This window comes from Manis pentadactyla, chromosome 12, assembly GCF_030020395.1.
Source record: "Manis pentadactyla isolate mManPen7 chromosome 12, mManPen7.hap1, whole genome shotgun sequence".
Classification (NCBI taxonomy): Eukaryota; Metazoa; Chordata; class Mammalia; order Pholidota; family Manidae; genus Manis; species Manis pentadactyla.
Genome location: NC_080030.1, coordinates 90,977,911 through 90,999,683, shown reverse-complemented (window position 1 = coordinate 90,999,683; position 21,773 = coordinate 90,977,911). Strand labels below are relative to the sequence as shown.

Sequence of the window (21,773 nt, the reverse complement as noted above, 5' to 3'; positions counted from 1 at the left end):
TTCTCTTGCGGTTACCTATGAATGGAATGCCCTCCCCACCTTTTTTAAAAAATTATTTTATAAAGTCAGCTTTAGTGATGTATAATCTACATACTGAAATCCTTTCTAAGTTGTAAAGTTTAAGTATCAACAAAAAGATTCAGTCATGTAACCACCACAATATTCAAGATACAGAAAATTTCCTGTGTTTCTTTGGAGGCCGTCCCCTCACCCCATCACCAAACACTCATCTGGTCTCTGCCTATGGTATTGCCTTTTCTGGAATGTCATATACATGGCATCATTCTGTGCATAGCCTTTTGTATCTAACTTCTGTTCTTACTGTAATGATTTTGAGATCCATTCAAGTGTTGCATGTAACAGCAGTTTGTTTCTTTTTGTTGCTGAATTGCATTCCTTTGTATGCATGTGCCATACTTTGTATACACATTCACCAGCTGAAGAACCACTGAATTATTTTTAGTTTTTGTCTATTATGCTTAAAGCTACTATAAACTTTCACATACAGGTCTTTGTGTGGACTTATGTTTTGATTCTCTTGGATAAATACTTAGGAGAGAGATTGTTGGATCATAATATAAACATATATTTAACATTATAATAAGCTGCCAAACTGTTTTCTGAAATGAATGCACCTTTAGCATTCCCACCAATAACGTATGAGAGTTCCAGTTACTCTGTATCCTCAAAGGCAGTGGAGGTCTTTTTTCCCCCCCTCTTGCTTTGGGAGAAGCCAGCTACCTTGTTGTCAGCAGCCCCAGGGAGAGGCCCACGCAGTAACTACCCTGTCTCTGCCCAACAGCCATTGAGGAATGAAGCTGGCCAGCAGCCACATGAGTGATTTTAGAAGAAGATCGTTCACCTCAGTCACTCCTTGAGATGCCTGCAGCCGCATCTGTCAACTTGGCTGCAGTCTCATGAGAGATCTCCATTTGTAACCAACCAGCTAAGATGCTCCCAGAATTCTGATCCTCTGAAACTGTGTGAGGGAATAAATGTTTGCTGTTTTAAGCTGCTAAATTTGGGGTAACTGGTTACACAGCAACAGACAGTACACTGAACCAGGATACTGGAGTGAGGCTGAAGGATGATGTCAAATCTGCAGCCAAGATTTCATGTAAAGCTATGAGAGAAAGTGAGTTTTCCGTGTTTATGCTTTTGAGGCCGGAGCGTCCTAACCTGGTTCTGGGACTGCCTCCAGAATGCTTCTATCAAGAAGGATAAACATAATTTTCAAAACAAGATTAATTGTAAAAAATACAGTATTATGGGGGTGGGGAGAGGGGCCACATTCTCAACTAATGACGTGTTTCTCAACTCTGCGAGCACGAGTCAATCTCCAAAGTGGTTTCTCGCCATCTCTTGGTTTACAACTCTCATGCTGTATGTTACGGCACTCCAGTCCTTTGGCAATTTTCAGGTGCATAAAATTCCTTACCTCCCACTCTTTCTCCTCTTCTTTTACCTTCTTTTTTCCTAGAACCTGGCTTTTAATGTTTCACAGAGTGACCCAAGTTAAACCAATTTTCATGAAATCTGATCAGGCATAGAGAAAGATGAAGAAGGGAACATTTACCCCTGCTCCCATTTGGCCCTCCAATCCCAGGAAGCTCATTTATCCTGGAGATGTGAGTGTGGGAAGTGTCCGGGTGTGGAGAAGGGCCGGTGGGAAACGGCTGATACATACACCTTTGTGAGTGGCAGAGTCTCCCAGTGAAAAATTACTGGGACTTGCATCCGCCTAAATGAGACTTTGGCAGCACTTAGAGATTGAGATTAGACAGAAACCTCCACCTTCCAGTTCAGCTAGAGCTTGGGGATGGAGGCTGTTGGGTATGTGAGGGAAGATGTGCCAGGGTAATGTCTGTGCCAAGGTCTCTCTTTTTCCCCTCAAACATACTTTCCTTGAATAGCAGGCAAGACAACTGTCCCTGCTGGCCTTTCCTTCTTGTAGGAACTATGGGATTCCTATTACCCACACCAAAAGCATTGTTCGAAGGAAAACTCCCTTACCTCGTAAGAGTGGCTCTGATTCCCTCCCATCAAGTTCTTTACTGTCTCTAAAGCTGCACATGGCCATTTCTACAGGCAGAGAAGGAAAATACACCAAGTTTTCTGAATGTAGCATCCTTACCTCTCATGACAAAATAGCTAAACCCTTAGGATAGAGATGCTTTGGGCAAACCCATGGGACATCTACTGTTTCCTAAGACTTCCCCTGCAAAATTAGGGTAGTAAATTCTACTGGGCTTCTTCTTCTCCCCTTTCATACTACACTATAAAAATAACTGAGCCTCCCTAGCAGTACAACTGCATCTTTTTTGGTTGTTGTGCAAAAGCATTTCTCCTGTGAAGCTTTTCATTGATAGCCTACTACTGAAAACTTTCTGAAATGGAAGTGGGAGGAGGTATGTGCAGAATAAAAAGAAATGGGAAAATGTTAAGCAAATTATTTTTCACCTGTGAGATCTTCCTTCCTTTCTTCAGACGTTATTTGCCTTGTTTATTGACATTTTGGAAGAGGATTATGCATAACTGTACCAGTAGTTGCTCTATCTCTCTGAAGGTTCAAATGACAGAGGTTGTTAGCCCGAGAAACAGGATATTTGATTATTGATTAGGACACACTGTTCTGACTGAAATAATAGAGACTATTCTTGGCTGCTTTGCACATGTCAAGTCGGCCTGCTTCTTGTCCATCAGTTGTGGGGAGGTTTTGTTGCAGCTGCATATGTTAGACATTGCGTCTGACGTCGTTCTTTCAGACTGTCAGTCACCTTACCTGTGGCTGCTGATTAAAAATCTTATCTCAGCCAAGAACTGTCTGCCGCTGTGTTTGTGTCTGTGGCCATGGGATGATGGTTCGCTGCTCTGGGCTGTCTCGGTCGTGGAGGTCCATTGTTGGGCGTGTCAGTCGTTTGTGTGGCGTGGGCACTCATATAGCTGAGACAATGACGTGCCATTTTTGATTTAGTTATGCTACAGGGGCAGCTGAGGATGAAAACAAACCATATTCTCCTTTAACTACATTTCTGGCTTACTGAACAATCATGGTTTTCCAGCTTTGTTATATAAAATGCAAATTTCTCAGCTCAACGGACAGGTTTTCATCCAGTAGGTCCCGGATGGGACCCGGGGATCTGCATTTTAAAAAAGCAGCCTGATAATTCTGATTTAGATGGAATATGAGACATACGGCAAGAAACATAATTACATGGTATTAAAGAATTGAGTGGAAGTTAGGAAATCAGTTCTGTCTTACTAACCTTGTGACAAGTGAATGAGAATGTCAAGGGGAAATCCTAGGATATCTAATTGATAGCAATCAGATTGTTAACAACCTAAAGATGTGATTTACCTTCTCTTTGGTAATGCACTTTGGTTGATACACTTGGTAGATAGGCACTAAATAATTAAACTAAACTGAAGATTTAATGATCTTAACAATTTAAAAACATTTATTATCACTTATTGAACATTTTTATTAATATGAATCGTAATAGAAAGCCCAAAACTAGACCCCAAATTTAGAAGCAGTTCAAGAAAAAAAAGGATTATTTCTCACATGATATTATACCAACTAACTTGTCATTAGAGTAAAAGGAAGCTTGATTTCTACTTCTTTTTTTAACTGCCAAATAAATTACAAATGAATTAAAGATCAAAACTGAAAATAAACAAGCTGTATGCATTCTAGAATAAAATATGAGTACTTTTTAGTATCTTGGAATTGCATAGAACCAGCAAGTCTAGAAGTTAAAGATGGTTAAAGATGGACATATTTGTCCACATAAATTATTGTATGGTAAAAATACCATAAAAGAGCGAAAGGCTAAAATTATAGGTAAAATGAACAACTTGGGAAAGATTTTTGAATAGGCAGTTCACAGCATACTCATAAATGATGTAAAATTTATGAAATGGTATTCAGCCCAGCTCAAAATTATATAAATGCAAATGAAAATAAGATACTATTTTAATGTATTTCACAAAAAACAACATATTTTATGGCATCAGCTTTGAGGAGGGGTCGAGAAGAATGCCTAAACAATCTTTATACAAGTCTGAGGTATGTTCTTTGATCTAGCAATACCACTTCTAAAAATGCACCTTACAACTATTATTGGACATTTAACCAGAACAAGGACAATAATTATAACATTGTTTGTAAAAGTAAAACACTGGAAATGATGCAAATAATCATTAATAGAGGGCTGGTTAAATAATTAATGGTCCATAATACTTTGTGCTATTTAAAAAATATGGTTAGATCCTCATATCTGGATATGGGGAAAACCACCAAGATACATTGCTAGGTTTCAGAAGAAGAAAGAAGGCAGGGTGTAAACAATGTGTATATTATGTTTCTATTTGTACACAGTAAATTGCCAGAAAATGTGTGTGGTCTATACATAGAAAGTGTCTGGTAATTGTTAAAAATAGGTTACTTTTGGGAATGGGAGTGAAAATTTGGGGTAGGAGGAAGACATGTTTTTCATTGTATATGCTTTGCATTGCTTGAAAATTAAAAATCATGCAATGTATTATTGTAATTACTGAAGGGAAAGCTATTTGAAAAACCAAGGATTTAAATACCTCAGCTGTTCTTCTGATTGCAGGGTAATGTTTGCGATAATCATACTTTGCTATTAGAAAGATCAAATTATGTTTAATAAAACAAATCAAGTAAGCATATAAAACATTTACAAAGATAGTTATTTTTAAAAATTCAGTGTGTGAATGATAAAACTTCATTAGGAAAAATTCCTGCATTTAGCCTGGTCTGTATGTACTTTGCTGTGTCATACTGCTGTGCAAAGACGTTCCTGATGGGCATGCCTTCTGTAGCATGATGTGCTTTCAATCTCTGGAGCTAGAAAAGGTGGCTAGTTGCCCTGTCATCCCAGTGTCTTCAGCCAGTCTGTCTTCCTGGTAACGGGCACTCCAAATGTTAGCATCTGGGAGGTAACTGGAAAGAACAAGGAGGGGTTTGGAGCTCTCACCCACCAGCCCTGTCAGTTACCCGAGAGGCGGGGAAATAGGCTGTCAGGCATGGGATAGAACTGCCGATGGTGCATGAGAGCAGCTACATAAAATGGGAGATTTAAAAATGTGTTCGTGTTAACAGCACTTAACCCAATTATAATTAAAATTTTATTTTACCAATTAGCCAAAAATTTATTTCCCCAATTAAATTAAGTTATACATGCTTATTTTAGAAACTATAAACAACAATTTATACTATACAATAGAATTTTCTCTAAACCATGAGCACAAATGCAGAGTTTCCTTCAATTTTTGTATTCTGTTTCATGGTATGGAGAATTTGGGTGGGGGTGGGGAGTGATAGTGACTTGTGTATTCATAGGGTACGTGCAGAAACCTATATAAGAAACTGAATGCATCACTCCTGAGTAGGGGAATTGGAGGTCTGGGGACGGGGAGCGGCCACGTGCAGAAGGGGCTGTTTTGACAACTTTTTGTATAATTAATTTTGTTACATCATGATTTTTAAAAAAAATACAACCAAACTCTAAACTTTAAAACACTATTAACAACTTTCATTAACCTTTACGACTCAGCATTCTTATTGAGAAACATGAAATAAAGATGAAATCCGTTACTAAATAATAAACCTAATGAAAATAAAGAGAACAAAAGAAGCATCATTTTTACTTAATCATCCAGATAAAAAAAAGAAAGAAGGATTGAAAGAAGGTACAAACAGAGGGGAAAGACTAAAAAAGAGAGCGAGGTGCCTGAATGCAAGGGAGGTAGGGAAAGGAGCTTCTCCATATAAGGCTTGGAAGGTTTCCTTCCCCTGAAACTATAAAAGTTCCAGATTTCCAAAATCAGTCTGCTAGTTGGAAAATGTGCTGCCAATCCTTTGAGATTTGAATGCAGAAATTCATGAATAATGTTGACACCCATTGTCATGGGGAAAGGTAGATGGATAGAGTGGATATTGGGAGAAACTATTGAAAGAAAATAATGGAAATCTAGGTGTAAGAATGGAAACAAATCAACTTACCACAGATGATAAATCACAGAACAACTTTACTTTCTTTGGTCAGTGTCTTTACGTTAAACAGGAGTTGCTCTTTGTATCACACAGATCTCCTAAGTGCTCCCCCAGGAAGGGCCTTGGTAGTTTATATCCAAACAGGTTCCTGCAGAAATGGTACTGAGCAGAGCAGATGGACAAAGGAAACTGTCAAGGCTCACTCTCTGGATAAAAGTTGCAGCCAGAACATAGTGGATCTCTGGCAACTTGCTGCACTGATGGACAGTGACTGCACTGGGGTATGGGGGGGACTTGATAATATGGGTAAATGTAGTAACCACACTGTTTTTTCATGTGAAACCTTCATAACAGTGTATATCAATCATACCTTAATAAAACATTTTAAAAAAAAGTTGCAGCCGGAGCCTGAGAACCTGGGCACTGTGTGGAGAGACGCTGGACCTGGAATCTTGGAGTGAGGTGTCCAGTTAGCAAGCCATAACACGTGTATTTTCTCTTTAGGACGAAACTGAGCTTTATGAAAGTGAAATGAAAAAAGAAAGGCACAAATATTGAGAGCCAATCATACTTCTCAGAACCACCTCATAGCTCTCCAGGCATCCTTACCAAATCCATTTAATTTTAGAAAAGTCTAAATAGGGTGTGTGTTTTATTTTTCTGTTTCCTACTGGAATATTATTGTAAGCCTAGAAGTGCTCTATATCTTATCTGAAATGTATAGTTCATCTGTTTTAAGCAAACATCAGGTACTTAGCTAATTAAATGTGATACTTGGAGGATCTTGTTTATAGGAAAGTGTCAACTTTCAGGATGTTGTTTGTAAGTCTTGATAAAATTACATAGAAAATGATGGTGTACTCCCTTTTCATAGGCTGACCTTGGGGTCACCACCACCTGAAAATAGCTCAAAACAAAAAATGATCTAGGGGTTGAAACAAGATAAGATCAAACTGATGTCATAGTAATTACACAAAGTACCATTCAGTCATTGGATGGAATTTACTGTTGATCCCTGGGCTTAGAAGCAGGTGGGAACATGCAGTCTTTATTACTCTGCTAGTATAAAAGACAGGTGAGGACTTTATCGGCTGTAGTTCCTGAGAAATCACAAGACGAAGCTAAAATTTTTCAGATCCACAATCAACTGCCCTGAACACATCCTACAAAAGGTCCAGAGGGAGGTAATATGAATGAAACAATTTTGGGGATTTTAATTAAATGAGAAGTAAAATATTCAAAGATATAGGGCATCTATGCATCAACATTAGTAAGAAGAGAGACAGGTATTTATACATTTTCTTTTCAGCCCTTTTGACTGAATTGAGAGGAAGTCTGAAAAACTGTGGTCTGGGATCACAGGCTAAGATGTTATCTAATGGAAGCCAGAAACCAAGTCTCCCGCTAAGATGTGTGAATGCCTGTCAGTATCTAAAAATGTTCCTCAAAAAGTATTGGAGGTCATTTGAAAGGCATTCAGTTCAGAGGTAAGGCAGAGGGCGAATAGACATTATATGAGTTGCTGATTCTGTTTTATCATCATTTTTTAAGTGATGCATACCTTCAAGATGGCCAGTGATAAAGCAGCTCACCTGTTCAGCTGAATGAACAGAGGTTCTGATATCTTTGAATAGAAGTTCTTGTGTAGACTTGAATAGTAACACTGAAGCTTCTTCAACTTTGTTTCCATTTTCTTCTCTTATAAAATGCTAAAGTAAGAGTCAGTACTGTTTCTCTCACTATTATACATGATCTTGCCATTCTGAATCATTTGCCCAAGTCTAACTGGCTTGTTCCAATGACAGTTTCTGGAAACTTGCTAAGCTTAATTATGTTTACATGAGCACTAGTTGAAATGGCAGCTGGTTGGGAAATTTAGATGAGAAAAATAAAAGTGCTCTTTTGTCTCCCCTTATTAGTGTGGAGGAAAGGATTTAGGCAGATGCAGAGAATTATGGGTTGACACTGTGTGGGTCCCTTGGAAATGCAGAAGCACCATTTCATCTTCATAGGAACTTTCAACCTCATAGAACTCATTGCTCTATATGATCCTTTTCCCACGCCAAAGTAAGGTATTTTACATTAGAACAGAGGAATCTTTTAAAGTTTCTGAAGGTGTCTTTTAAATTATTATTTGACTTAACACCAATTCAAATTTTCAAAATATTGGTCACCCAGATTACACTTTAATACTGTGCTCTGCAGTCTTGAATTATTTTAAAAAGGTAAGAATAGTCACCATTTATGAAATGTTGACATTTTTCATTTCAACTTTAACTTTGGTTGTGGTTTAAGTTTCTTTTCTTTTTTCTTTTTTGCAGTAATGTATTTGCTGAAATTTTGAGCTAGATTTCATACCACTTCCTGCTGAAAAGAGTAGCATATGAGTAATACTAGAAAAGCAATTATGTTCCAGAAGAGATTCTCTGTTTCAATGTGCATTTTTTTTTAGTATGGGATCAAGTTTACATGAAAACTCAAAGTAATAGTAGGGAAACAGAAATAGCAAAATTAGAAGGCAACATGTATCTTGTTCAAAAGAAGATCAAGATAATGTGCTTCCACAGAGAGAAAACGTATAGGAATCAATGGATGTTTCCAGTGAAAACAGCATGACCCGTAGCACCAAACTTCAATTTTTACAGTTTGTAACTCCTAGAGTAGTTTTCTCTCAACTCATGATCCTTGCAAATTCTGGTTTTGGTGTGTGACATTTCAGCATTATCCCTTGTAAGGTTGCAGAAAATAATCCCCTAATTCCTTGGTTCATCAGACTCAGAGATAACAAATGTTCCAGCATCCTTAATACCCTGGGGTGTGAGGAGGAGGGCTTAGGCTGGACTGGGAGTGGAATCAGGGGCAATATGGGGAATCAAATGTGAGTAAACAATTGTATAACATGATCCATGTGTGACTCAATGTCCTAAAGGAGGAAATGGCTTAATTGTGTACTTCCAGCCATAGGGGAAGTACAGGTAGAAGGGACTCACTGTCTTAGGATCATATCACTTTCCAGATGACTTTGGCAAATTCTTTTAAGTTTCTGAAGTGTAATTTTCTAGTCTGTAAAATAGGTGCCATAATAATGCGTTCCTCATAAAAGTGTAAAGAGAATCAAACACGGGATATGTCAAAGCCAATGTTTCTCTCATTTTCTCCATGCCCACCAATCAGGCACTTGTCCTAATAATTAGGCTAGCTATAAAATGCCTCTTTAACCAAATGAAATAGCTTTATTAAGGCTGTTTTGAATAAGGTCAAATATATATGTAAAATTAAAAATTACATTGGCAAGTTATATTTAAGATGGCATGACCTAATGTTGCTCTAAAAAAAAGATATCAGCATCTTATTTGGATACATGCCGCCTGAAAAGGCCGTTTAAGAAGTTCATTGTAAAGTATAAAGATTTGGAGGCAGTATGTGAGGTGTGGTTTAGAGCCTGGAGTTCAGAGTTGTGGACACATCCTAAAATCTCAGCTCTGCCAGTGATGAATTTTGTGCTTTTGCATAGGTTACTTCACTTTCAGAATTTCTTTATCTGCCAAAATGAGGGGCTGTTACAAGTCTTCAGCATATTTGTGTTCAAGGTGCCCAAAGAATATCTAGCTCACACAGGTGCTCAATTAATGGTAGGTATCATTTTTAAAGTGTAAATTGTTATTATTACCAAGTCCATTATAGCAGATACTGTGTAGAATTTTACCTTCAAAAATTTTTCACACATTGTTACATTTCCCCTAAGAGAGTTCCTGAATGTATGTTATATAAACAACCCCCCACAGAGGAAAAGTACTAGGAGAAAGTAGAGAGGTAATATTGGGGTCCCATATCTCAGATCCTGGAGGAGAAATTTTGTTGTAAGAGTGAGCGGATATTTCAGTTTTCTATTGCTGTGCATCCAATTACCCCACATCTTAGGTATAAAGTTTTTCTGGCCTTTGGCGGTTTTACTTTTCTGAGTGATAAATTGACACTATCCAATGTTTTATTTCTGATAGCATTTATTATTGTAACAATGCTCATTTAAAAATTGGGTATTTTTAAGCAACAAACATTTGAAATTCTCATTTGAAACAATATTTTATGGAATATAGAGTTTGTTCTATCAGAATTTATTGATTTAGTAGGCAGACCATTTAAAAAATGTTGATGTGCTAGGAAAACCAGAAGGTTAATGGAAAAACCAAGATTTCAATTACATAGTTATGTTAACATTGTCAAGTGCTTTTAAATAACAATGAAAGTAGAATGTGTATATCTTATTATAAACCCCTTAAGTTTGAAAATTAAGAAAAGAAATTTCTCAAAATATGATTGTTACAAGGATGCCTATGAAGGGATTGAATCATTTTTATAATTTTCTGAGCCCTGCAATTTTCTTCTAAATACTGTCTGCTTTTTTCTTTATTTTTCTTTTTTCTTTATTTATTTTTGGTTTTCACTGTATGGATTTATTATTCTGAGAGCCAGTCCTTTAAGATTTTTTGATTGTGTTAAGAGGTACATAACATGAAATTGACCATCTTTTACCATTCTTTAAGAATACAGTTCACTGGTATTAAGTACATTCACATTGTTGTATAGCCATCACCACCATCCATGTCCTAAATTCTTTTCATCTTGCAAAACTAAGGCTCTGTACCCATTAAACGATCATTCCCCCTTCCCCCTTTCCCCCAGCCCCTGGTAACCTACATAATACTTTCTCTGAATTTGACTATTCTGGGCACCTCATGTAAGTGAAATCCTACAGTATTTTTCTTCATGTGACTGGCTTATTTCATGTAGCATAATGTCCTTAAGGTTCATCCACATTGTAGCATGTGTCAGAATCTCCTTCCTTTTTTTTATTTTGTTATTATTAACCTACAATTACATGAAGAACATTATGTTTACTAGGGTCTCCCCTTCACCAAGTCCCCCCTCCACAAACCCCATTACAGTCACTGTCCATCAGTGTAGTAGGATGCTGTAGACTCACTACTTGTCTTCTCTGTGTTGCACAGCCCTCCCCATGCCCCCACACACACTATACATGCTAATTGTAATACCCCCTTTCTTCTTCCCCACCCTTATTCCTCCCTTCCCTCCCATTCTCCCCAGTCCCTTTCCCTTTGGTAACTGTTAGTCCATTCTTGGGTTCTGTGATTCTGCTGCTGTTTTGTTCCTTCTTTTTCTTTATTTTTTAAAGTATTTTAGAGTCCTCTTGTGTTCTGTTCTTATTTCTGGAAGCCCCCAATTTTGGTAAAGCCTAGCTGTACAAGCTATGGTGTGCTGTGTATTTCTCTTGAGACCCTTTTTTAACTCCTTTTCTCTCCATTTTATCTGGAAGACAAGTTGGATCCCTTTAAAAAATTCATGAAGGCACAAAACACTAGTTGATAAACAGAAATCCCATCCCAAGTGCTGCTGCTGAATGGTGTGACTTCCCTTGGCCTTACTTTCCTCTGGACACGATTCTCTGGGGGTACCCTGTTCGCTTCCCATACCTGCTAGGGGAAATGATGAGGACTACTGAATACATGAAGCTCCAGCACCCAGGTCAAAACACTAAAATATGTGTTCACTCACTGTAATGCTTTTCTTTCTACAAGTACATGTTCTTTATTCTCATTTGCCTTTCATCTCTCCATTTTTAAGTCGTCAGCCTAACAAATGTCTCAGTGTCCACAGACCCTTTGACCCTAGCACTCATCACCTTAACTCACAGTTATTTACCTTTTATCTGCGTCAGATACTAGGAAACTTATTCATATTTGTATCACCAGTACTTGGCACAAGTACTTGGCACAAGGCCTGACATGTAGCCATTACTTATGCAAAGTTCACCTTCCAAGTGTAGAGTTTGCACTTAATAATGCTGAACTCCTGTCAAATTATCCCCTAACCATATTTTTATGAGACAGAGAAAACATTAATTATCTATATCAAAGACTGGATTAGGGGAGAAGAGATGGTTTGAGGGAATTTTAACCAGTCACTCCTCATGCCCTAATCTGTCAGCCATCCCTTGTCACCACCTTTGGAGAAACTATCAGGGAATGTGTTAATGGGCTTCAAGGTCACTTTAGTGCAGGGAGTGAGGTTTGAATGTCTACTTGGAAGAACGGGGAACGTGGAGGATTGGGGTTGGGGACTGGAGTACGACATCAGGAAAGACTCACTGCTGGGCCTGGGAGTTGGAACATTTCAAGAACAAGGTAAAAACCCCACTTACTGCAACATGAGAAAAGAAACCTCCTTGCCAGGTCACTCTAAGATGAGTTTCTTGACCACCGACCCCAGATTTTTAAGATTCATCCCCCTGGAGACAGAAGTGCTCACTTGGCAGGAGGTAGAGGTGAGCCTGCTCAGGGGCTGCTCTGAGGAAGCCGTGGGATGAAGGATTCCAAACTTTCCACTGTCCCTTGTGGCTTTCCACCTTCAAAATTTTCAAGGCTGAACTATTGCTATCTTTTCTGGACCAGGCAAGATGCTAAACCTCATAGACCTATCCTTTGCTTAATACATGATCATTAAATACCTATCTCATGCCATGCAGTATGCTGGGGGTTAAAAGCTTTACTTGCAAGGTTCCCTTTCATTAGTTACCGTTATCTGAAGCAGCCTACATTTCCTCCTCTTGACAGTTACCTGGGTTAGCTTGAGGCTCATGAAGTGCAGCCTTAGGTTAATCCTCTAGAAGTCAGTTAGCTTTAAACTATTTTGTTCACAAAGAATTGTGCCTTTAATCCTAGCCAGTCATCTCAAAAATGTGCTATGAGTCAGTTGGGCTTTCTGGTCTGTGGAGAGTATGGGTGAGTCACCCCAGATATCACCACCGTTAGAAAACTGAGAACCTCTCTCTCTGACAGTGAGGGGGCAATGGTGGCACCTTTGCAAGTGAAGAGCAGGAGGTCAGGTTGTATCAAGCGTCTGTAATCTTGGAACGATCTTTACTATATATTTATGTGTACTATATATGTGTGTATATATTCATGGGTACATACAAATATGTACATTTATATACACAAACATACACATCTACTTTTATATCTATAGTTAGATAAAAACATACTTGTATTGAGATCTTTCCATAATTGAATACCCAGGTGGGATTATTGATGTCTCAATCCTGGCACCTTACTTTATAAGAGTTTTTTTTCCTGTGATCAAAGCAGAGCAGAGGAGCTGGGAAGAGGAGCCCCCTGTTGTTCGTCATCCCTGTGTTTTCACTGCCATTCAGGTTGCATTTCCCAAAGACGACCACCGAGATACCAATCCGCATACATTCCTTCTCCGTTATGACCTTGCCCCTTCCACACCAACAAGTGGTGTGTTTATTGTTATGCCCCATTTGATATTTGGAATAAGCATGCATGAAAATGTAGGATATTTGATGTGTCAAAATATATATTGATGGTTATGTATATACACATATATGTCTTGTATGGTACACTGGTAGAATATTTACCCATTTCATATACTGTTTAATGTTTCATTATACATAGTCATAATAAATAATATTATGCAACCATGCTAAATAATACTAGTAAATTATAGCAAAGTTTTATACTTTCAAGATTGTTATCTATTCCTTGCAGAGTCATATCAAGAATCTAAATGTGTGTACATATATAGTTTGATATAAATGAAGAGACACCCAATTTAAATCCTACAGTTCTTATTTATGCTTTTTATTAATGCTTTCTTTTGAATTGTTATGATTTTTATGTCTTTACATAAAATGGTTCTTACCTGTGGCATATTCAGCACTTGTGGATTCACATATTAGCATAGTGAGAATATACTGTCTCTAATGACTTTATTATCTGGAAATATTTTATATTTAAACATTTATTCTAAGTCATCATTTAGGAGTTATCTTGTTCCTAATTGTGAATGGCAACTCTACATTAGCAACTTTTGATTTATTTTATTATTGCTGCTCTAAACTCCCAATGCCACATAATTGTACCTACTGTGTGCAAAGGTGTGCTAGAGAGGTGTGGATTAGAGGAGTTCAGTTTCTATCCTTAGGGAGCTTTCACATGGATGAGAGACAAACATGTATATAACTGGCTGGAATTCAGGACAGACTTTGGAACTTCATCTAAGAATTACAAGCAAAGGGGTAAGTAAATGCGATAGACAGTTATTCTGGCTTTGGGGTTGGGTGAAAGCTTCACAGCGAAGCTGGCAGCTGGGCAGCTCCTTGATTCTCTGAAGTGGATAGCTGAGCAGGGGGAGAAAGGCCTCAAAGGCCAGGCTGAGAAAATACATATTTTCTGGGACTCACATGACTGTGATGTGGCAGGTGGCAGGAGGTAAGGGCATGTTGAGTGAACACTGGAGATGCACTGTGGCGTCAGATGTACAGAATCTGTGATGTCTGCAATGTACCTACTTGAAATAATGAAAGAATCAGAGGTTAGTAGATCTGATTTAGATTGAGCATATTTTGCAAAATAGCATAAATCCCAGCTGAGTGTGATTATTTTTACTGTCCTGATTCTTAATGTTTTTCTTCCAGATTTCAAAACAGAAAGACCTGAAGTTGATTAGGATGATAAAATGATTTATTAAAATGTTTCCAAAAACACCTAGAATTTGAGGGCTAAATCCCTTTGTGCTTGGTTACTTTTATTTCTTTTTAAAATAAAGGCAAAGCTGTTTTGTTGTGGAAAGAAAACTCTGGCACTGGTGACCTTCGTTCTGCTCTTCCAATCTTCTCTTCACTTTATCATAAAGCAAATTTTGAAATGTGCATTGACTTCATGCTCTCACATTCTGCAATCTTGTTACAAATGTTTCTCTCTGAATTAATTCGGATAAAATTGTTCACTGCATAATGCTAAATTTTCATAATATATGAGTTGCAATATCAAAGGACAAAAATGATACTAGTTTAAAAAGGAAACCAGTTCCAATTCTGGAATTTTCTTTGTGCCTTTGGATGTTACTTAATCAGTGGTTTTGAATTTTTAAGTCTCAAAAACTGCTTGTTCTCATAAAAATTATTGAAGAGCCCAAAGAAACTTTTTTTAAATGGAGATACATTTATCAACATTTATTGATTTAGAAGTTATGTTAGAAAAGGTTTAAAAATATTTATTCATTTAAAAACAACTAAATGATCACATGTTAAAACAAATAACTTTTATTTATTAAAAAAATGACAATTTATGTAACAAAACAAAACAAAATCAGTGAAAAGAGTGGCTTTGTTTTACTTCTGTAATTTTTGAAAAATTGGCCTAACAGAACATAACTATATTCTCTTGTGCTTCTTTACTCAAATCTGTTGTGACATCACGTGTTCATGCAGTCTCTAGAAAGCTTCTCTGAACACTTTGAGAGGATGACTGTGAAAAAGGCAGACAGCATCTTAGTGTTATTATGAAAATTATTTTGACCTCAAAGAACCACTGAAAGGGTCTAGGGTCTCCAGATCACCCTTTGAAAACCACTGATTTAGATCAATATTAATTTATGGTTAGTTAGGTATGATGCTAAATAAACTCAATTTCCTGATGTTTAAGTACATACATTAGGTAGAAATAATTGCATGTCTATGTTTTACCCTTACCTGTATTTACAGTCTGCTTTTCTACATTATGAACTGTTAGGTTCTGCTGTCTTGACAAATCATTTTTAAGAGATATATGGATTGATATAAATGCATGTCAAAAACACGGTCTGACATGTCAGTCTATATGAAAAACAACCACAAGATTGACTCACATGCAATTTTAAGTCTCATTCTGAAATACGTTTTTTTTTAACTTTTTGTTTTGAATAATTATAGATTTAGAGGAAGTTGCAAAAAATGTACAGGGAAGTCCCTTTAACCATTTCCCCTGTGTAGATGAGTGTGACAGCTATCACAATCAAGATACAGAACTGCTCCATCACCACAAGACTCTCTTGTGCTACTTCTTTATAGTCATACTTAGTCCCCTCACCTCCCTCCCCAACACTAACTCCTTGAAACTGCCCATCTATTCTACATCTCCATAATTTTGTTATTTCAAGAATGTTGTATAAATGGAACCACACAGTATGCAACCTTAACGACACACAATATTCTGAGATCCATCCAGGTTGCTTGTATATCAATAATGTGTTGCTTTCTGTTGCTACATAGTGTTCTCTGGTATGGATGTACCATGCTTTGTACAACTACTTCTCTGTTGAAGGGTTTTGTTTCCAGTATTGGCTATTATAAATAAAGCTTATATGAAACTTCCTATACAAGTTTGTTTGAACATAGTTTTCATTTATCTGAGATAAATGCCTGGATGCAACTGTTGGATTATATAGTAAGTGCATGCATAGTTTTGTAAGAAACTCTCAAATATTTTTTCAGAATGTGTGCACATTTTGTATTCCCACCAGCGATGTCTTAATTATCCTGTTTCCCTACATCCATGCCAGAATTTGGCATTACCATTATTTTTTATTTTAGCAATTCCAAAACTCATTGTAGTTTTAATTTGCAGTCCTTAGTGGCTGATGATGTTGAATACTTCTCATAGTCTTATTTACATCTCTTTATCATCTCTAGTGCAACACCCATTTCTAATTGGATTTTTTAAATTGAGTTTTGAGAGTTCTTTATATATTTTGCATATATACTAGTCTTGTTGGATATGAGGCTTGCAAGTATTTCATCCAAGTCTATATCTTGTATTTTTATCCTCTAACAGAGGATTAAAGCATAATCCGGATGAGGTCCAATTTATCAGTTTTTCTTTTATGGGTCACATCTTTGTTGTCAACCCTAAAAACTTTTAACCAAGTCCTTGGTCCCAAGAGTTTTTCCTATTTATTTTTCTAAAAATTTTATAGCTTCACATTTTACATCTAAGTCTATGAATCATTTTGAGTAATTTTCATATAAGATATGAGGTCTGCACTGAGGTTTGTTTTGGGTTTTGTTTTGCCTACAGATGTCCAATTGTTCTAGCAGCCATTGTTGAAAGGTTGAATTCCTCTGTTAAACTGCTTTGGCATCTGTGTCAAAAACCAGATGGGCATACTTGTGTATGTTTATTTCTGCGTTCTCTGTTTTGTTGCATTGGTCTATGTATCTATGCCTCTGCCAGTATCATGCGGTTTTGATCACTGTAGCTATATAATATCTTAACACTGGGAAGACCGATTCCTTCCACTTTGTTTCTAAAATTGATTTAGTTATTCTAACTCCTTTGCTTTTCAATAATAATAATAATCTTGTCTATATCTACAAGAACTGTGTTGGGATTTTGATAGGTATTTCATTAAACATAAAGATCAATTGGAGATAATTGACATTTTTAATGTGTTAAGTCTTGTGATCCATGAACATGGTATGTTTTCCATTTATTTAGATCTACTTTGATTTCTTTAATCATTATTTTATATTTTTCAGCATCTAAGACTTGTACATATTTTGGTAGATTTATGCTTAACTATTTTATTTTCTTTGGAGCAATTGTAAATGGTATTCTGTTTTTTATTTTTTCCACATTATTGTTGTTAGTATAAAGAAATGCAATTTTTTTGTGTGTGTTGATCCTGTGTCATGCAGTCTTGGTGGATTTACTAGTTAGTTCCAGGATCTTTTTATAGGTTCCTTGTTTTTGTCTTTTTTTCAAACATAGATGATCATGTCATTTAAAAATAGGGATAGTTTAATTTCTTCCCTTTCAATCTTTGTACCTTTAATTTCTTTTTCTTGCTGTGTTGTGCTGCCTAGGATTTATAGGACTATGTTCAATAGAAGAGGTGAGACTGGATATCCTTGCTATGGTGATGATCTTGGGGGAAAAGCACCCAGTTTTTCACCATTAAGTATGATGTCAGCTGTAGTTTTTTGTAAATGCTATTTATCAAGTTCAGAAAACTTTTGATTCTTGCTTACTGAGACTTTTTATCATGAAAAAGCATTGGATGTTGTCAAATGTTTTTCTGTGTCAACTGATTTATCATATGATTTTTTTTCTTCTTTATCCTATTGCTATGGTTCATTACATTAAGTGATATTCAGATATTGAACCCCCCTCTCAGAGGCGAATTATTCCTAGTTGATCATGTTGTATAATTCTTCTTATACATTGCTAGGTTCAATTTGCTATTACTGTTTAGGATTTTGCCTCCAAGTTCATGAGGTTTATTGGTTACTAGCTTTTATTTATTTATTTTTTTATGCTGTATGTGTCTGCTTGTGTTGTGAGAGTAATCCTGGTCTCACATAATTAGTTGGGAACTGTTCCCTTTTCTATTTTCTAAAAGAGATTATGTAAAGTTGGTGTTAATTCTTCTTTAAATATTCTGGATTGTCGTTTTATTAGTAATTGATGCTTTGTCCCTCTTACCACTCATGGTTTGAGCATAAGTAATCCTTAACACGTCTGCTTAGAAAAATAGGGATTAAAAACCTGCCCTTTAGATCTTACATGAGATTTTTCTAGGACATGTGGGCATACAATCCAATTCCTTTCTCCCTGTTCTCAGATGCGGTGAGGTCAGTGCCTGGATATGGTGGGTCACCCAGCTGGGTAGCCTGACCTCATGCCCTCACAATATTTAGGTAAAGCTGTGTCTATAGACATTTATAAATAAGTTAAGAAGTGCATGGAGGAAAACTAGCATTCTTTGCTGTCTACTCTTGCCACATTGCTGGGCTAGTATTTACTGTTGCACACTGGTAATGTGCCTTAGAGCTCATCTACTCCTGGTGAATAAAAAGCAGGAGAGGCATTGTCCTTTCTGTTCTCCCACCTGGGAATGTGGGAATGGTGAGGATGGGCTCAAATACTTGTACATATATAAGTTTATCTATCTATCTATCTATCTATCTATTACCTATCTATCCATATATATATATATATATATATATATTCCTATATATTATCTTGTTTAAGTTTCATGTTTTACAAATAAGGACTCTGAGGCTTCTTAACAGAATAATATATTTAAAAAGAAAATTTACTGTTGTTATCATTAAGTCCGGTTCTACTGGTTTATATGAGAAATGGAAAGATTCGATTCCCTAGCTCTTTCCTAAAAAGATTTCTTTTTTTTTTTTTAAATATGCATGGTTTTAGAGTATGTTTGGAGCTATGAGCAGAGAGGTCAAGATACTGACGACTATACTACTATTTTAGGAGTAATGCTAAAACTACTGGTTGTTGAAAGAACAAAACAACAGTAGACTTGTAGAAAATGAGAACTGACCAAGGGGGGAAGGGTTGGGGTGGATGGCAGGGGGAGGGTGAGAGGAATAAAGGGGCACAATAATTCACAGTCACGATTTAAGTTGGTCATGGGGATGGTAGTACACCATGGAGAATATAGTCAATGATTCTGTAACATCTTTCTATGTAAAAGCTATTGTTATGACTGCTAAGCCAATTTTAGAGTAACATTTTCCCCCATGTCTGTTTTGCAGGAGAGCCATGGGTTATTACAGAAAATATGCAGCTGTCATTCTGGTTACATTGTCTGTGTTTCTGCATATTCTCCATTCCTTTCCTGATGGGGAGTTTGCAATGCAGGGTATGTGACCAAAGTTGGGTTTGTAGTAATAAGAAAAGCACATATTTCTAGACGTACATCAATAACTCCATTAATTACATTTTTACTTCTATTTTTTTATTAAAGTGTCATTGATATACAATCTACTTCCCTTTCAAATGTGATAAATCTTTGCTGCTGGATATATATCTAGGCACTTTTAGATTGTAAACCTAAAATTAAATTAGGTTCAGAAAAATGTACAGTGAAAATAATGTCTAACATGGTTGTTTAAGTAGCAACCTGTACGTTTTTATCTGAAATAGATTCTTATTATTCTTTATCTGAGTTTTACAAGCAGAAAATGTTCTTTATTCAGTTAGCTCAGTTATTTAATTTTTTTTACAATTCTCCCCGAGGACTTGAGAGGATTTTAGCATTGCCTTTGTAGATGAATTTTCACATCAGTTAACATGTGAGAAAAACAAAAACCATTTTATACAGTAAATTTGTTCTGCTGTGTTGTTTGAAATATATCATGTAGTAGCTGATATAATTCCATCTACTATGAAATTGTGAGCTGCAGTTCTTTATGGGTTTTTCTCTAGTCAAGTGGTAATATTTTAATCCCAGCTCCCAAGTACAGATGTCTGACCTAATATCAGGTTCTCCACACTCATCAGGCGTTCTTAATTCTGACATATTTTTCTCTGTCAATATTTGGAGTTTCTATGGGGAGAAAAACAACAGCAGATTCTAAAGGGGAAAATATTTTGCCTCTGGGCAAAACTCTCGTTTCAGATGAGCGTGGTGTTTTCATCTGTCAAGTTTTGTGTTCCCTACAGGATATTATCACATTGGGGTAGAGAATCCATGCTTGCAAAGAATCTGCTACTATTGAGATTTCTCATGCATACCTATAAAAATTGTCTCCCATGAAAATAACTGGAATCAGTACAGATAGATATTATACATATAGATTAAAGTATAGCCAAAAAGTATTTATTTATATTCCCTTTATTTCCAATGAAAAAAAAGAATATTTACCATGCACTAATGAGGAAAAATTCAATTTCCTTTTGAGTGATTTTTGGATTATTTTGCTCTTTGCCTTTTTTTGTAATAGGTTGCCCAGAATGCAAGCTAAAGGAAAACAAATACTTCTCCAAGCTGGGTGCCCCAATTTATCAGTGCATGGGCTGCTGCTTCTCTAGAGCGTATCCTACCCCAGCCAGGTCCAAGAAGACAATGTTGGTCCCAAAGAACATCACCTCAGAAGCCACATGCTGTGTGGCCAAAACGTTTACCAAGGTGAGAACTTAAAAGGCCCCAGAAGCTTCTAACAGTCCAACCAGAGCAATGTCCCCAGAGCACATCCATGGGGTTCAATGGCGGAGGTATTTAAGGGCCGATCTTATGTTGGGCATTTGTACAGGGAGGGGTTGCATTTGTCCCCATTAATCAAAATGGTCAGCAACCTGTGGGTCCAGGCTGGATTCTTTCAGAATGAAGAGAACAGGGGTGGAGGTGATGCAGCGTAGATTGGGAGAGAGTATAGCATGCTGCACAGTGCAGACCTCACCTTGCAGAGTGACGTTCATCAGCAGAAAGGGAGAAGGTGCATATGAATCAAGCATCTATTTAGTTCAGATGGCTAGAGGCAATTTTACTTAACATTTTTCCATTTTGCATGTCATCTATCTATCTGTCAATTTTTTCTTTCCTCTTCAGGCCACAGTAATGGGAAATGCCAAAGTGGAGAACCACACGGAGTGCCACTGCAGTACTTGTTATTATCACAAATCTTAAATATTTCACAAAGCGCTGTGTCAATGACTGCTGATTTCCTGGAATAGAAAATTAATTTGTTCAGTGTTTATGGCCTCGTGAGACACAACCCTGCTTTTTCCCTACCATACTACTTTTGACATGCTTCAAGGGTACATCGCAGCTTTATTGCCTTTCCCTTTATCCTCCAGTGTAATCAGCAGTCTAGCTCTTTCATTTGAAATAAAATACAGCATTTAGCTGATTCCACTGGCAATAAAATCTTTTAAATCATCATTCCGTCACTGGATTCTAAATTTTTCCTTAAAAGTTAAAACCAATTGCTTTTGATAGGATTCATTGAAGAGAGGGAGCCAGTGGCTAAGCTGCAGCCCCGTGCACTCCACGACCTGACGCTGGAGACCCTTGGTCCCGCTGAGCCTTCCAGAGCAGGCTGTGCATCCTGCCGCTAGCGAGCTAGTCATAAGGTGGTCCATTAGGG

At 37.0% G+C, this 21,773-nt stretch overlaps 1 protein-coding gene across 3 annotated transcripts; it reads left to right on the top strand.

The window, feature by feature from the left end:
- Positions 1-7,086: 7,086 nt before the first annotated feature.
- On the top strand, positions 7,087-21,568 carry CGA (glycoprotein hormones, alpha polypeptide). Of its 3 annotated transcripts, XM_057489939.1 has the most exons (5): positions 7,095-7,206; positions 9,537-9,654; positions 19,440-19,546; positions 20,631-20,815; positions 21,236-21,568. In XM_057489939.1, the coding sequence occupies exons 3-5, from the start codon at positions 19,447-19,449 to the stop codon at positions 21,311-21,313; spliced, it is 363 nt and encodes a 120-aa protein (XP_057345922.1). In that variant the 5' UTR covers positions 7,095-7,206; positions 9,537-9,654; positions 19,440-19,446; the 3' UTR covers positions 21,314-21,568. The 3 variants fall into 3 exon arrangements, with proteins under 3 accessions (XP_036768048.1, XP_057345922.1, XP_036768049.1); XM_036912153.2 differs by lacking the exon at positions 9,537-9,654 and having other exon boundaries at positions 7,087-7,206; XM_036912154.2 differs by lacking the exons at positions 7,095-7,206; positions 9,537-9,654 and adding an exon at positions 12,890-12,926.
- The last annotated feature ends 205 nt before the right edge of the window (positions 21,569-21,773 follow it).

Excerpts from the sequence above, each read along its gene's own strand:
- CGA (XM_036912153.2), top strand. The coding sequence starts at position 19,447 with ATGGGTTATTACAGAAAATATGCAGCTGTCATTCTGGTTACATTGTCT. Across the intron at positions 19,547-20,630 it reads TGGGGAGTTTGCAATGCAGG|GTTGCCCAGAATGCAAGCTA; the intron begins GTATGTGACCAA and ends TTTTTGTAATAG. Across the intron at positions 20,816-21,235 it reads TGGCCAAAACGTTTACCAAG|GCCACAGTAATGGGAAATGC; the intron begins GTGAGAACTTAA and ends TTTCCTCTTCAG.